At 38.8% G+C, this 15,228-nt stretch overlaps 4 protein-coding genes and 1 pseudogene across 4 annotated transcripts; 2 read left to right on the plus strand and 3 right to left on the minus strand.

Moving 5' to 3' along the window:
- Positions 1 to 2,466: 2,466 nt before the first annotated feature.
- LOC126794758 (DEAD-box ATP-dependent RNA helicase 51) lies at positions 2,467 to 6,151 on the plus strand. Its single transcript, XM_050521534.1, has 12 exons — positions 2,467 to 2,896; positions 2,983 to 3,168; positions 3,408 to 3,593; positions 3,820 to 3,903; positions 4,081 to 4,122; positions 4,337 to 4,408; positions 4,546 to 4,845; positions 5,007 to 5,045; positions 5,132 to 5,236; positions 5,390 to 5,458; positions 5,542 to 5,667; positions 5,803 to 6,151. The coding sequence occupies exons 1-12, from the start codon at positions 2,504 to 2,506 to the stop codon at positions 5,983 to 5,985; spliced, it is 1,785 nt and encodes a 594-aa protein (XP_050377491.1). The 5' UTR covers positions 2,467 to 2,503; the 3' UTR covers positions 5,986 to 6,151.
- A 443-nt stretch (positions 6,152 to 6,594) lies between these two features.
- LOC126794767 (mavicyanin-like) lies at positions 6,595 to 7,376 on the minus strand. Its single transcript, XM_050521544.1, has 2 exons — positions 7,150 to 7,376; positions 6,595 to 7,041 (listed from the first exon to the last, which is right to left on the minus strand). Exons 1-2 carry the CDS (start codon positions 7,322 to 7,324, stop codon positions 6,719 to 6,721), a joined length of 498 nt encoding a protein of 165 aa, XP_050377501.1. The 5' UTR covers positions 7,325 to 7,376; the 3' UTR covers positions 6,595 to 6,718.
- Positions 7,377 to 8,037: 661 nt separating this feature from the next.
- Positions 8,038 to 8,836, minus strand: LOC126794043 (piriformospora indica-insensitive protein 2-like; annotated as a pseudogene).
- Positions 8,837 to 9,414: 578 nt separating this feature from the next.
- On the plus strand, positions 9,415 to 13,880 carry LOC126794757 (uncharacterized). The gene is made up of 7 exons (XM_050521533.1): positions 9,415 to 9,546; positions 9,767 to 9,983; positions 10,303 to 10,426; positions 10,540 to 10,877; positions 11,114 to 12,053; positions 12,792 to 12,970; positions 13,154 to 13,880. The coding sequence occupies exons 1-7, from the start codon at positions 9,461 to 9,463 to the stop codon at positions 13,250 to 13,252; spliced, it is 1,983 nt and encodes a 660-aa protein (XP_050377490.1). The 5' UTR covers positions 9,415 to 9,460; the 3' UTR covers positions 13,253 to 13,880.
- On the minus strand, positions 13,540 to 15,101 carry LOC126794771 (peptidyl-prolyl cis-trans isomerase CYP26-2, chloroplastic). Its single transcript, XM_050521548.1, has 2 exons — positions 13,936 to 15,101; positions 13,540 to 13,642 (listed from the first exon to the last, which is right to left on the minus strand). The coding sequence occupies exons 1-2, from the start codon at positions 14,994 to 14,996 to the stop codon at positions 13,540 to 13,542; spliced, it is 1,164 nt and encodes a 387-aa protein (XP_050377505.1). The 5' UTR covers positions 14,997 to 15,101.
- Positions 15,102 to 15,228: the final 127 nt, after the last annotated feature.

Consider the following 15,228-nt stretch of genomic DNA (forward strand, 5'->3'; position numbering starts at 1 on the left):
CTTGCAAGTGTGGCAATTAGACAACCTAATGATGAAAATTCATGAATGTGTGGTATAGTTGACAAGCCATGATCGTGCTGTCACGTTTTTTGGTATGCAAGTTTAGCGCAATTGATCCCCCATCCCATAATGAAACTTGATCATAAAAGGGATGCGTGGCTTCGATATATAAATACCAGAGGTTGGTGGGTTTGGTGCCACAAATGATATCATAGATTTCATCATTTCACACTAAGGGGCTAGTTTGATATTGATGTAACTTAAAAAAAAATGCGTTATTGTTATGTTTTGAATTGAATCAACTGTAAAATAAAACAGTTTTATATATTCATGTTTGGTAAACATTTATTTTTAAAAACTGTTATCATGCCATAAAATATTATTTTCTTAGTGTTTTTATGATAGACGCTTCTAAAAACAATCATGATGCTACTTCTAAAAGCTGATTCTAGTGACATGTAATTTTAGAAAATAAAAACTATTTTTATTTGATTTACCAAATACAATAAAATTTAAAAGCTGACATATAAACTGATTATTTTAAAAATAAAACTATACCAAACTAAGTCTTGCTTAGTAATAGCATGATACTTCTTAACAAAAACAAAAACAAACAAAAACATAATAGCGGAAGGCAATTATGGCTATGAATCCTGCACTGATCTAAAAAATATAAAAGGCATAATGTTGGTGTTGTTGCATCTTTCAACCAATAGATTACATATCAAATTGGCTTAGACTGGTTATCTATATGATTAGATAATTTGGTGAACTTTTGAAGTTGAAAACATAATTTATGCCTACTAATTTTAGACTTCATGGCATCATTGCTACTCAACAATTCTTCAAAGACACGCCACCACATTTTTCCATTTCTCTGTTGAACAATTCATTTAGAGTACTTGTGGTACACCAAAACAATAATTATGCAAATAATAGAGACACAAGTCATATAACTGCTAAATAAAACTTATATTCGAGACTTCGTGTTTCACATTTTGCTTGACTAAAAACTTGGTAAAAAATAGTTTTCATTTATCACACTGGAAAAGAAAGTGGATCCAAATCACAATCTTTATAGAAATATATCATTTAAATCATTGTCAATCAATTTTGCCTACATTGTTACACTATGACTGGGCATAAGACGGGATGAGATGAGATTGTGTCAATAATGTGGCCCGTTCCACTGTTTAAAATTAGGATGAGATCGAGATGAGATTTGTGTTTTTTTTAAATTTCATCCCACCGGAAAATAATCTTGGTCAAAATCAGAACGAGATGAGCCAAATCCCATCATCTCAGGATTTTGAATAAAGCCTATATTTTTTATTTTTCATTAACAAATTATGAATTTCACACTGAAAATTCAACAAAAGAAACACATATAATATTCTAAAGTATTATCAATTACCATTATTATATAAATAGTCTAAATATAAAGTTATTAAGAATATGAACAAGTTTCATTTTGACATAAATATATAATAGTTTTTAAGCTTTCATTAAAAGTATGATGAGACGTGATTAAACAGGACTTGAACTATTCGTCCCACGTCTCATTTCACCATAATCAAATGGAACAAGATTAACATTTCTAAATTTCAATCCCGTCACATCCCGGTAAATTTCATGATGGGTTCAGAATTATGGGAATTTATTCCCAACCCATATATTCAGTAATTCAGATTGAAAATAGGTCTCTTTGGTTAGTTTAAAACCATCATAACAACTGAGCCCATTTACACTCTGGATTGAACACTTAGCCCATCTGGAATATTATTGCTTGCTCTAGATTTTTTTTTCCCGACCATTCGTGTAAGTAATGGGACAATTAGAAATGTCTCTAGTAATTCTATTATCAAGTTTGAATATGGAGTAACCAAAAAACTTGTTCCGTGCCTCTGTGCGTGTTAGCTGCAACCACATTGGGGTTGGGGGGGGGGGGGGGGGAATTTTCTGGTGTGATTTTGAATTGACCTAAGTAAGAAACGTTACCTATATTACTGGTCCTAAGCTATTATGCCATAATTTCAATTTATTATTTAGAAAATAGAAAAAAAGAGTAAACCCGAGGGCAAGATTATTTTGTGAGAAAGTTCATAAATGAGTTTAAGTTGTTATGATGAGTTTTTTTATGAGAAAGTTCATAAGGTTTATCTGCATAAATGAGTTTTCTTTAAGATGGTTCGCAGCGAAATTTCCGTAGAAATAAGGAAAGTACGCAGCAAACTTTCTGTAGAAAATAATTTATGAAGGCGAACTTGCTTATAAATAAATTTTCTGAAGGTTGTAGTAAATAATTTAAGAAGAAAGTTCGCAGCGAACTTCTTTAGAAATATATTTTCTGAAGTTTCTTCATAAAATGGGTTTAGTTTATCGGGTTAAAGCCCAAACCCGAGGTCATAACTGCTAGGGTTTAAGTTTAACGACCACACCCTGCCAAAAATCACCGTCCATATTTCTGAGAGAGCTCGTCTTCCTAAAACCCTAACCAGTCGCCATGGCCGACCCAACCCACGCATCTCCCATGGACGATTCGAAGAAGAGGAAGCGCAAGAGAAACAGAGCGAAGAAGCCGTCGGAATCCGAACTTGCAGAGCAACCGGAGCCCCAAATTGATGAAGCGGGAAACGGCGACGGCGAGGAGCTACCTAAGGATAAGAAGTCGGAGAAGAAGAGTAAGAAGATGACAAAAGTAAAGGCCGAGGCTGAAAACCCTAGCGAGACCAAAGAGGATGAAGAAGAAGCTGAGGAGGTGGAGGAGAAGAAAGAGAAGAAGGTGAGGAGTGGTGGAGGGACTGGGATTATGAGCACTGTGACATTTGCTTCATTAAATTTATCGGAGAAAACATTTTCGGCGATTCAAGAATTGGGCTTTCAGCACATGACTCAGGTTTGTAGTGATTCTTGTGTTTGTTTAGCTTCTTCTAGATTGTTTTAATGTGAGATTGATGAAGTTTTTTCAATTTGCGAGTGCAGATTCAATCCAGAGCAATACCACCTCTGTTGATCGGAAAAGATGTGCTTGGAGCTGCAAGGACAGGTTCTGGAAAGACTCTTGCGTTCCTAGTGCCGGCTATTGAGTTGTTATATCACGCAGGGTTTGCGCCTCGCAATGGAACTGGTGTTGTTGTCATTTGCCCAACTAGGGAGCTCGCGATACAGGTGAAGACCCTTGCTTATTGTATACATAGATTTGGTGCAGTCAAGCTTTGCTTCTTAAAAGAGTTGTCTTTTAGTTAATTTAACATATAGTACTAGATACATGATGGTGATATTTGTTAAAATGTGTAGTTGTGAGAATATAATTAAAGTTAGAAAGAAAAAACCTGTTGATACAAATTGGAGGTTTACGTTCGAAGTCCGTGACTCTTTCCTAACAAATTTGCTGTTGGAATGATCAGTCCCATGCTGTGGCCAAGGACCTTCTCAAGAATCACTCGCAGACTCTTGGCTTGGTTATTGGTGGTTCGGCTAGGAGAGGAGAAGCAGAGCGTCTTGCAAAAGGAGTAAACCTATTGGTTGCAACCCCAGGTCGTCTTCTTGACCATCTGCAGAACACAAAGGGATTTGTATATAAGAACTTGAAGGTATTTGTTTCATCATGTCGCAGCAGTTGTTTCAATTTTCTTTTTGAGGCTACGTGGTGACATGGAAATTATTATTTACTGAATTATGGTTTGAGTCGTTGAGATGTTTTGTAGTCTTAGTTAATCAGGTCAGATTGGTTATGCATGTTTGATTGAGATGTAGCCCTTATAATATCCTCACAGTTTTTGACAATTTTTTTTATCTCTTATTCTCTTATATTTGCAGTGCCTTGTCATTGACGAGGCTGACAGGATACTGGAAGCAAACTTTGAAGAAGAAATGAAGCAAATTATTAACATTCTACCCAAGGTAAATACGATGATTGGTTCAAATCTTGATGATGCATATCATGTATGATTATTTTATTACTTTATAGTTTATCTTGTCTGTTTGCTTTAGCTGTTGTCTTGTGGTTTTGGCTGCACTTGCAACTATTTTTACCTTATTATATGCTTTTAGTTGATTGATTTTTTATTCAATGTGCAGAATAGGCAAACAGCTTTATTTTCTGCAACCCAGACTAAGAAGGTTTGAGCATTATATCTATATCTAGTAGCAGTTATTCAGTCAATCTCTTGCTTTCTACATTAGTTTCCATTGTTTTAGCATAACTTAACTTGACATACTGCCCTAGTCCAGTATTTTCTAAAATGCTTGTCTGTCTCTTCCGTATTTGTAACTGCATTACCCATATGTTACATGAGTTACTTCTTCTAATAAGACTTTCCAATCAATCTTGTAGGTTGAAGATCTTGCTCGCTTGTCCTTCCAGACAACACCTATGTATATAGACGTCGATGATGGAAGAACTAGGGTAGGAATCCAATTGGTCCTTCAGGATCCGCATTAAGATTCATATATCAGATTAAGTCCACTTCATACTCATAGATTTACCATTTCTTGGCTTTTAGCCGTAGTCTTTAGAACCTGACAAGATTATGTGTGCTACAGGTTACGAATGAAGGGCTGCAACAAGGCTATTGTATTGTGCCAAGTGCCAAGAGATTTATTCTCCTATATTCTTTCCTGACGAAGAATCTATCAAAGAAAGTGATGGTCTTCTTCTCTTCTTGTAACTCGGTGAAATTCCATGCCGACCTTCTTAGATACGTGAATGTGGAATGCTTTGATATACATGGAAAGCAAAAGCAGCAAAAGAGGACAACTACTTTTTTTGACTACTGCAAAGCAGAGAAAGGAATCTTACTTTGTACTGATGTTGCTGCTCGTGGCTTGGATATCCCTGCTGTGGTATGTTCTTTTATATCTATACACAATAGGAACAATACAATTGACCAGTATGCTATGTCAGACTGTCTACACTCTACACTATTTTATTAGAAGTGTTTGTGTTAACTGTTGAGCTGGCATATTAATTATGAGTTTTTTCTGTTTCCTTTCTGTGCTTGTAGGACTGGATTGTGCAGTTTGATCCTCCAGATGAACCCAAGGTGTGATATTTTTTCTTATTTCGTTGGATCTTGGTTTCTTGTTACTCGTTAGTCCATATGCTGAGTACTGCATGATTTGTTTGCAGGAATATATCCACAGGGTTGGTCGAACAGCTCGTGGGGAGGGTGGAAAAGGAAATGCACTACTTTTCCTTATTCCTGAAGAGTTGCAATTTCTTCGCTATCTGAAGGTATGATTCGTACCGAAGAATCATAGATAAAGATATAACTGAAGCAGAATTTTAATTAAGCTACTATTTTTGTCTGCCTTTTATTTTAAAACAATGATATTGATGGTTTTGGACTTTTCTTCATTTAATTTTTTGTATTCATTCTGTTTTCAGGAGGCAAAAGTCCCTGTTAAAGAGTATGAATTTAATGAGAAGAAGTTAAAAAATGTGCAATCTCAGCTGGTACGTTTCTGTTTCTTATCGTTAATTATCAGAGAATAATTGATGTCAGCAAAATTTAAGATGAATTGCTTCAACTGATGCAGGAGAAATTGGTAGGCAACAACTACCATCTGAACCGTGCAGCAAAAGATGCATATAGATCTTATCTATTAGCATATAATTCACACTCTATGAAGGACATCTTTAATGTTCACCGACTTGATCTCCAGGTACTTGTTGTTTTCATGTACAATGATAATGCAAAAGATGCTCTGCTAAAATCTAAACTTATCTCTAGTACTTGGGTGTTTCAGACAGTAATAACTTTGTGGAATTCTGATTCAATTGCTATGTTGTTCGTACAGGCGGTTGCTTCTTCATTTTGCTTTTCTAATCCACCCAAGGTAAATTTGAACTTAGACAGCAGCGCGTCAAAGTTCAGGAAGGGCATGCGTAAAGTGGATGGAAAGCGACATGGAATCAATCCTGGCAATCCTTACGGAAGGCAAAAGGGCGGAGATGATACAAGGCAATTTGTGAGACATTAGGAGAGCCTCGCCCTGAAGCTCTGCAGTAATTTTGCACGAGTTTTGTATTTTATTTTTTGGCTGGTGGAAGTGGCTTTTCTCTTGTAACAATCATCATGAGTTTGGAGACGGACCTTAAAAATCTTTTGATTAATTTATTAAATACAATGAGTCATGTCTTCTTTCACTACGTTGGGTTACACAAAGAACTTAAATTATGTCCTTCGACTCCTTCCTGCATGACTGAATCTGCTGACTACATGTTCATCAAGACTTCTAATCATCACTGATTATGTACTATACCTATCAAAACAAGAAGAATCGGAACTTTGTACGTGTTTGTTGTTAAGTTTAATTACCTTGGGAATGAGAAGTTCCTCAGCCAAGCTTTTCAAATAGTAAGCTGGCAGAAGGTACCTATTTCCTGCAACAATGGCCGCACATTGTCTCGCTAGGTTGGTAGTTCGAAGTGATCGAATCAAGTTTAAGAATGGAAGAACATGAGGATGTAATATCAAAGTACAATGGAAGTTGATTTCTGTTTTCTGATCAAAATCAAGAATGTTTGTTGCCAACGAAACGTTAATAATGGATTATGTTAATCAAAACGACAACCGCATTAACTTCCAAAAACTCATATCTCAAATGAATTCAACTTCATATTGTCAAATAAAACAATAATTAAGCTCAAGTCTGCATCTTTGTCCCTTAAAGGAAATACACCCACTGAGTTTCTACATCCTAGACCAATTATTTAGAACATGGAAACCGCAATGAATGACATAAAACAGAGCACAGCAGTTACAGAAGACACAGCAACAGCCATTCCAGCAGCACCATTCTTCTTCTGCAACTCTGCTGGAGGCTGAGGAGGGCTCGCCGGCTCCAACACCTTGATGATCATCTTCTGGCCTCTCTGACAGTGCCCGCTCACCCCACTCATGAAGTAGAACAATCCTGGTCGGTCCAGCTTGTACTCGGTGGACTCTTTGGAGAAGAAGATGGGACGTGTCGAACTGCACTTGTCATACTCCTCCTCCGTCACCACCATCACCGAGTCTTTAGTGAAGTTGAAATCTGAGTAGCATAGATCGCACAGAGTAAATATATAGCAATGTGAAGCGAGAAAGAGTTTAAGCCCTTGTTAGGGTTTACTATGAAGTATATATTAACCCTAGTACTTACGAACAGTGTCGCCCACTTTGAACCGGTTCTTCGACGCCCATCGGTTGTAGTCGTCCTTTGATTTGGGTACCTCCCATCCATTGTTGCCTCCAACTTCAAACTGGATGCAAGTCACAACAAGGAAATGGAAGGTGGAAAGAAGAACAAGCAAGACAAACACTTTTGAGGTTTCCATGGAGTGAAGAAAATTGGATTTTGAAGGGAGCTCTCTCTTTTTAGGGTTTTTAGATCTCTAGCTAGCTCTGAACGAATGATTTGAAGTTCATAAGGGTTTGTGGGGGGTTTTATATAGGAGGGTCGGGTTGAAGTTAGTTGTTAGTGCTGAGAGAAATGTGTGAGGATTCATGGGAGTGAAAAGTGGAGGTAGTGGGGTTTGTGGAGTAAAAACCTACCTCTTTGACTTGGTACACCTGTTTTTCAAATTCCAGGCTGCGGTAAATAGAGGGCAACGTTATCTGGTAAATTCTTGTAACGAACGTATACTAACTGTGTTTACTGAAATGAATGGTTGAAAAAAAATATATGATTTGCTCTGAAGGACTGGTGAACCAGCTAGAATCGGTACACTGGTCTGTACTGGTTTTGATCACATGAGTACTGAACAAGTTCTTTGACCAAGTAACACTATCTTTTACAGTTACGTAGATTGTACAACAAGAAAATACGAAGTAGGGTCAAAATCTTGATTCTGATTCCTTTATACACACAGGTGACAAGTATATGATAGGAACTGCTCAGATTGTTGAAAGTACATGCATATATGTTAATAGAATAAATTCACTAATATCATTCTGATGATCTCTAAGGTTACATTTCAAAGAAAAAGAAGAACAAATAACGAGACTATAATTTGGAATCTGGAAAATTTTCATAGGAAATAGTTGTTTCTTACTGGCATGGTTTAACCCCGTGGGGAACATAATGTGGTGAACTTGATTCAGCTCGGTAACAAAGATTCGGGTTGTTCCAGGCTCCAAATCCCCCCCCCCCCCAATTTACGATAGAATCCTTCCGAGAATTCAACTTCTGCTGTGAAATTGTTTCCATAAAGATGAAGAGCACCAATGCAAGGCAGTGATTCCAGCGTTGGAGATATTGTTCCTGACAGGTTGTTATTGTTCAGCCCCAAAAACCTTAGCCTTTTCATTTCTGCCATAGAATTGGGAATGTGTCCTGTCAAAGATGTGCTTGACAGGTCCAAAATTTGCAGCCTGTATAGATTTTGCCACTGAATTCTGATGAGATCACCGCCAATTGGATTGTTGGATATCACCATTTCTTGAACTCTTGAAGTGACTGGACCAACCCACCTGAAATAATGTTACTTCCAAGATCTAGTAGTGTGAGATTTTTTAGCCTTCCAACCTCTACAGGCAACTTTCCCTCTACCGTATTGTTGCTCAAATCATGCTTTAGAGTTTAGAAGTGACACAAAATTAAAGATCCAAATGTCGAAGGCAATGAGCCAGATAGCTGGTTTCTGCTTGCATCAAGTATTAAAAGCTTGGTCAATCTTCCAAGACTTGCTGGAATGCTACCGAAAATTAAGATTGTTACCGGCTAGGATAAGCCGCCTCAAGTGGACTAAATTGCCTATTTGTTTAGGCAACTTTCCTTGCAACCCATTCCCATTTTCCAGCAGCACTAGAGATTGCAGCTTTGTAAGGTAACCAAAAGTGTTTGGAATTCATGGCAGAAGTTTCAGCAATGGATTTTGCAGCAATACTGCTGAAAGTTTCTATAATTAGATGAGGCAGGCAGGTAAACATAGCTATAGCTACTGATCTACTTAGAACTGTAAAAGTGGGAGCTTATGGCATGCCCTTATTCCACGGCAAAGTGCAGGCCTACTACTTCTCATGTCATTTTCTACTATGGCAAGTTCCCAAGTATATAGTTTTGGTTCAAATTATACTGACGTCATAATTTTCTGGAGAAATATGAAAATTTTCTCAAATTCATATTTGTACCAAAAACTGTAGATTATAGCACACGATTTTTTTTTTCAATTCATTGACAAAAAAAAAATTGTATTGTCAGTTTATCAAAAACCATGTTTAGAAATGATTTCCGAATGTTTTGAGAATCGACGAAACTTAAAAGTTACCGTGATAAATATTTATAAAAGTGGGTAGGCCCTCAGAAACCAGGTCCAGGTCCAATATCTTCTACATTAGCAGGGTCCTGATATTCGGCCCAAGCTCTTTACAGCCCATTACTCCTCAAAACGGTGGAGCCGAGACGAAATCGGATCCTCGGCTTCAGCTATCTTGAGCTGCTGAGTTTCTCTCAACTCTAGGGCCAACCAAAAATGGCCAAAGATTCCGAGAAGAGGTTCAACTCCGTCATGGACAAGCTCTTCTACGCTCCCAAACCTCCGCCGGCCTCCACCTCCAGGTTCCTACACTCTCTCTTTCCTCCGTCCACACTCCTCTTTAGGTTTCCGAGGCTCACACAATCGCCGCCTCAGATTTTTCTTTTTTTGATTAAAAATTCTGTATGAAATTTTTGATATACTTAGCTAGGTTTTAAATCATACTATTGTTTTGCATATGAGGAAATTTTGGCTTGAAATTATTAGCTGAGTGATATGAGCTTTGTTGTTGTTGTTGAACAGTTCAACAAGTCTAGAAGCATCGAGAGGGAAGAAGAGAGCGCATCCGTCGTCTGCATTGGCGGACCTGAAATCGAGAGGTGTTAGGGAGCCGGGGTTTCGGCATTGGTCAGCTCCGGCTTCACCGTCTCAGCCTCCGGTGTGTAGGCCGTGGGACCGGGGTGATCTGATGAGGAGAGTAGCTACATTTAAGTCCATGACTTGGTTTGCGAAGCCGAAGGTTAGGTTTCTATTATGCAGTGATTTTGTAGCTATCAGAATATCTCTGAATGTGGTACATCCTTAGGTTGATGAGTCGATTGCGGTAGAGTGAGTATATGTAGTTTGTTTTGATAATGCTGCACCTAGCTGTCAAGTTAGTGTCGTAATTTGGTTCTTTAGTTTGCTTTGACTGTATGTCGAACTGAGCTTCACATAGTAGCCTGATGAACTACTTCCTTGAACAAGTTCTATGTTTACTTTTGATGAAGTGATGTTCGATACCTTCTTGGATTTTTCATTGTTTCTGGCTAGAGAATGATATCTCCAATTTTTAACAGGTGGTAAGTGCTCTAAATTGTGCCAGGAGAGGTTGGGTCAACATAGATGTGGATATTATAGCCTGTGAATCATGTGGGGCACGCCTCCTGTTTTCTACCCCGTCATCTTGGAATCAGCAGCAAGGCATGTTATGTTACTCTTTATGTCCGGTGCTGTATGTTATGCAGCAAATATTTGGTTACATACGTACTAAACTAAATGAGGGCTATTTCTTGTCTTCTTTTTTTTTTTTTCAGTTGAGAAGGCAGCTTTGGTATTTAGTTTAAAGCTGGACAACGGACATAAAATGCTTTGTCCATGGATTGACAATGCCTGTGATGAAATGCTGGCGGAGTTCCCACCTACACTACCTCCAGTTTTAGTGGATAAATTTAGAGAGCGATGCTCTGTGATTTTGCAACTTCCAATTCTTCCGGTGATTTCTTCTTCAGCCATTGAGTACATGAAAAGCCCTCAGCTTGATCAGTTTCTTGAACAGTCCTCAATATTTTTTGGCAACGGGTCTGCTGAGATTTCTAGAATAGAACAGTCTGATGATGAAGGGAGTGCAGAGTCGGCTAAGTTGTACTATCAGGTATTGTGCTTATTCTATTGCAGATCTATCAGTCCTACTTGTCCTGTGTGTTGTGTTGGAAGTTTTCTTATAGCAGCTTGCCTTTTGTCATTGCTAATTATTGAGAGATGTGAGTACTTTTGTCACTGTTAATTCTGTTCTTCTTACGCCACTTAAACTACTGTTCCTTCTTCCTACTGATTTTATTGCATTTTTGCTTCTTTAAGCAAATAATTGATCTTGAAGTATTTATGCAGGCACAGAAGATTATAAGCTTATGCGGTTGGGAACCTCGCTCACTACCTTATACTGTTGATTATGGGAAAAGGTTGAATCAGTCTACAGCAAAGGCAAATGGTTTGAGTTCATCTCATTTAGCTGCTAACAGCCATTATCCTATCATCAATGTTCAATCTGGTAGTAATTATAACCTAATTGAGGCAAATGAAAATTTCAGCAGTTCTAGTGCTCTACAGTCTGAGTCCAATTCTGTGGTTTTAGATTGCAAGCTTTGTGGAGCTAGTGTAGGCTTATGGGCTTTCACTACTGTTCCACGGCCTGTTGAGTTGTTCCATTTAGTTGGATATGCAGAAGCGAATTCTGAAACTCATCCTGGAACCCATGATTCAACCATTCAAAGTTGTCTTGGCAAAATGAGAGATGTAACATCTTCAAAGGATAAATTTTCAAATTTAAATATGACAATTGCTGGGGGTCCTACACCAACAAAACAGAACTTCAAAGCAAAGATTTCCTTACCTGTTATTGGCCAGAATTTAAGAGCTCAGTTTTCATATAATTCTGAATTCAGAGAATGTTTACTTGTTAACCAAGAGGACATGCAATCTGGATCCCAAGAAGAGAACTTGCTTCAGGGAGGAGAATGCTCCCATGAAAATGCAGCAAATGGTGGATTGGAGAATTCAGAAGTCAGGGAGCCTGGTCCCCCTACAGGCCCAGATGCCAGTAACACGTATAAAGGTGGTGAAGACAACAATAATTCACCGGTGATGGCTTCTATTAGCGGAAATTTGTTAGACTCTGGAACAGATGAGGAGCACAGGCAGATTCAAGAGTCTCCATGTGCTCCATCTAGCTTGGAAGCCAGTGCAGTTGCCCATGGCACCTCGAACCATGAAGGTAGTGGAGAGAAACTGCAGACTCCTGTAAACAAGGAACTTGTGGCCTGCATTAGTGGTAAGCATTTTTTTATCTGCATGGGAACATGTATGATTATTTGACCAGTAGATTGCATGCGTATGTTATTCTTCTTGTTTAGAATTAATAATTTAACTTGTATTAGACCTTACCCAACTGTTGTAGTATTCGTACTTGTACATCAACTGTTCCCATAAGGTTTTAACAATCAGGTTAACATATTTTCAAAACATATTCACTAAGCCATCAGTGAACATCAGCCAATAGTTGATGTTAGAAAATATATTAGAAAATATGTTAACCTGTTTGTTAAAACATTATAGATTCTTTTTAAGTTGCATTTAGTAGCATGACCTGATAGTAAGACACGTTGATAAGATCTCTATCTATCTGGGAAGTGAAAACCATTTAGATGAACTTAAGTCAATCATCTTTAGGCACGTTGATAAGTTATTTATTTATCTGGGAAGTAAAAACCATTTAGACGAACTAAGTCAATCATCTTTGGACAAAGCCTTCTACTGTCCAAGTTTTTGTTGTCTGAATATTCCTCATGACATTTAGAAGCATTGCCTATCTATATGACTCGTTTAATTGGCTGACATAGACCCGAACTCTCTTTACTTCCTTATTGACTGTTTGTATTTTATCAGAAATGGGTCTAACTGATTAGCTTTGTTTATTTGTCTAGGGAAAGACTTAGCATGCATTACTCTATTGACCGGTTGTACTTCATCAGAACTGGGTCTAAATGATTTGCTTTGTTTATTTGTCTAGGGAAAGATCTTAAGCATGCATCACCAGGTGGCATGATAGAGTTTGATTCTATTAAGCAGCACAGACATTTCTGCCCCTGGATTGCATCAGCAGGTAATGGAGCACCTGGATGGAAACAAACGCTGTCAGCTTTACAACGTCAAGAAGTGTGTTCTCCTTTACCTGCATCCATAATCAAGGTATTTCTCAAGCCTGCTTATACTGTACTGTTGAAGCCTTTGTACTTTTGTATCACTTGCATGCATGTTTGCTTATTTTGTATGTTTGAATGCAAGTTTTCTCTGTTTTGCATGTATAGTTTGATTTTTTGGTATAACTTCTTCTGAAGAGAATAATCATTTAGCCTATTATCATTTGTACAGGTCGATGACCCCATTACTTCGATAAGAAATCTTTTCATGTCTCCATCTCCAAAAAGAATGAAGCCCACAATTTTAACAACCCGGAGTCCTCAACAATAGCTGATTGATTATTTTGCTGCTGGGAAAAGGGTCCCAAAGCAGGTCCTGAAGTGTTGTGATTACGGTGTTGAAGTGGATTGTAGACACTCCATTTGAAAGCTTTAAAGTTGTACGAGGTTAGAACTTTGACTTTGAAGACATCAACTGTAGCACTCACCTGGTTGCTTTAGCAACTTACGACTTGAAAAAACATGGTATTTATGTTTTTGAGAGATACAGGGTTATATCATCTGAAAGCGTCTTCTAACAAAAAATGTGGAACAAGAGAAAGGCTGGGAAGAGTTCTTTTACTGCATCAGGCCACAGTTTGTGACAAGTACCTTGGCGTAAGGGCGGTTAAATCCTCTTTCTGCCACAACAGCTCTCTTATCTCCAATCAACTTGGCCACCCTGCCAACAAAACAGCAACCTTGTTAGTGTACATTTCCACAATTCTAGGAGGATTATATGAAGCTGCAGATGATTTTGTTCTATGTGATTGTACTGTGCTTCGTTAATTCCTCTACTTGTATTTAAAGGTCGTAATACACTTGATTTTGATCACTCGTCACGAGTGTGTTATGTGTACGCGGAGAACGGAATTGACATTTTTTCACAGGAGTTCCCGTATTAAGGAGTATTGTTATTAAGTATAACATATGTTTGCATAGATTGAGATATGGAGTAGAAGCAAGAGCTCTCACCTAAAGTAAGGTGAACTGGTGTTCTCTTGAACTGTCTTAACCTGGCCAAGTCTCTCCACAACGTCCATACCTTCCAAAACTTTTCCAACCACCAAAGTCGAAGCATCGAGCTCCGGTGAATCCTTGGTAGAAATGACGAACTCTGTTCCGTTTGGGGCTGTACCAACCTCCTCCTGATCAATCTCCAGCTTCCCTTTCCGTGCAACGAGCTTGATTTTCGGCGGTGGTTTTGAAGGGTCTCTCACTATAATGCCGACAGTGCCAGCTTTGTTCTTGATGCCCGGACACTTTTCATACAAACTCTCCCACTCTTCAGTGAGCTTATCAACTGCCAAACTGCTTCCTGTGCTCCTTGCGAGCTCAGCATCTACACCATAAGATCTCACACCACCATGTTGCACGTAGCTCGGCGTAATTTTTATAAATTCTTTCCTTCTGTAGCTCACTCCAGCAGCTCCACTGACAAGATTCCGAAATCGAGCAGCGCCAAACGGAGCATCCTGTTCTTGAAGCCCGATGACAATGCGGCCAATAGGCTCTCCATCGATTGATACATCAAGAAATGCGCGCGTTGTTGGGGTCTTATCACCACAAGTAGGAGTAGCGTTTGAACTTTGTTCTGGTGCATTGCTACTGGCATCGACCGCGTCTGAACTTTGTTCTTGTGCGTTGCTGCTGCCATCAACCACGTTTGAACTATCTTCTTGAGCGGTGCTACTGCCATCAACCACGTTTGAACTCTGTTCTTGAGCGTTGATACTGCTATCAACCACGTTCAAACTTTGTTCTTCTGCATTGCTACTGGCATCAACCACATCATCCTCGGCTTCTGCTTTAGAAGGTAGAAAAGCCTCAATGCTCTGCGACCCCAGGAAGAGAAGCAACAGAGAATTGCTCCGGATTGCAAGTTCTCTACGTGATAGCTTACAGCAGTGTTTGATGGAGGGAAGAGATGAAGATGTAGGTACCCCTGGGGTTTGTGTAATGGGTAGTGGCGGTTGCTGCGATGGAGGATGAAGGCATTGAGTTGGGGACTGCAAGAATTTTGGGATTTGTAACATGGCGGAGAAGCCTGCTTTCCTCTGGGTTTAGTCGTTGATATGAAACTTTGGCCACAAATAATTACTATGAGCTCTGGAACCTCCGCTTTTTGGGTGTGGAGATTTCGTGGATAAGAAAGATACAAGCCTATCCAAAATGTGAATTGGAATGCCTCATTTTTGTGGCACTTAAAAACCAGGACAACCTTATGGGGACCCCATCATATGATTTGAGAAAATGAGAACCCATAGT

The sequence above is a fragment of the Argentina anserina genome, chromosome 5 (assembly GCF_933775445.1).
Source record: "Argentina anserina chromosome 5, drPotAnse1.1, whole genome shotgun sequence".
Classification (NCBI taxonomy): domain Eukaryota; kingdom Viridiplantae; phylum Streptophyta; class Magnoliopsida; order Rosales; family Rosaceae; genus Argentina; species Argentina anserina.

Coding starts and splice junctions, on each gene's coding strand:
- LOC126794767 (XM_050521544.1), bottom strand. CDS start 7,324: ATGGAAACCTCAAAAGTGTTTGTCTTGCTTGTTCTTCTTTCCACCTTC. Junction 7,042..7,149: donor CAAAGTGGGCGACACTGTTC/GTAAGTACTAGG, acceptor TATGCTACTCAG/ATTTCAACTTCACTAAAGAC.
- LOC126794758 (XM_050521534.1), top strand. CDS start 2,504: ATGGCCGACCCAACCCACGCATCTCCCATGGACGATTCGAAGAAGAGG. Junction 5,237..5,389: donor AATTTCTTCGCTATCTGAAG/GTATGATTCGTA, acceptor TTCTGTTTTCAG/GAGGCAAAAGTCCCTGTTAA. Junction 5,459..5,541: donor AAAATGTGCAATCTCAGCTG/GTACGTTTCTGT, acceptor CAACTGATGCAG/GAGAAATTGGTAGGCAACAA.
- LOC126794771 (XM_050521548.1), bottom strand. CDS start 14,996: ATGTTACAAATCCCAAAATTCTTGCAGTCCCCAACTCAATGCCTTCAT. Junction 13,643..13,935: donor ACCAGTTCACCTTACTTTAG/GTGAGAGCTCTT, acceptor TTTTGTTGGCAG/GGTGGCCAAGTTGATTGGAG.
- LOC126794757 (XM_050521533.1), top strand. CDS start 9,461: ATGGCCAAAGATTCCGAGAAGAGGTTCAACTCCGTCATGGACAAGCTC. Junction 9,547..9,766: donor CCGCCGGCCTCCACCTCCAG/GTTCCTACACTC, acceptor GTTGTTGAACAG/TTCAACAAGTCTAGAAGCAT. Junction 9,984..10,302: donor CTTGGTTTGCGAAGCCGAAG/GTTAGGTTTCTA, acceptor AATTTTTAACAG/GTGGTAAGTGCTCTAAATTG.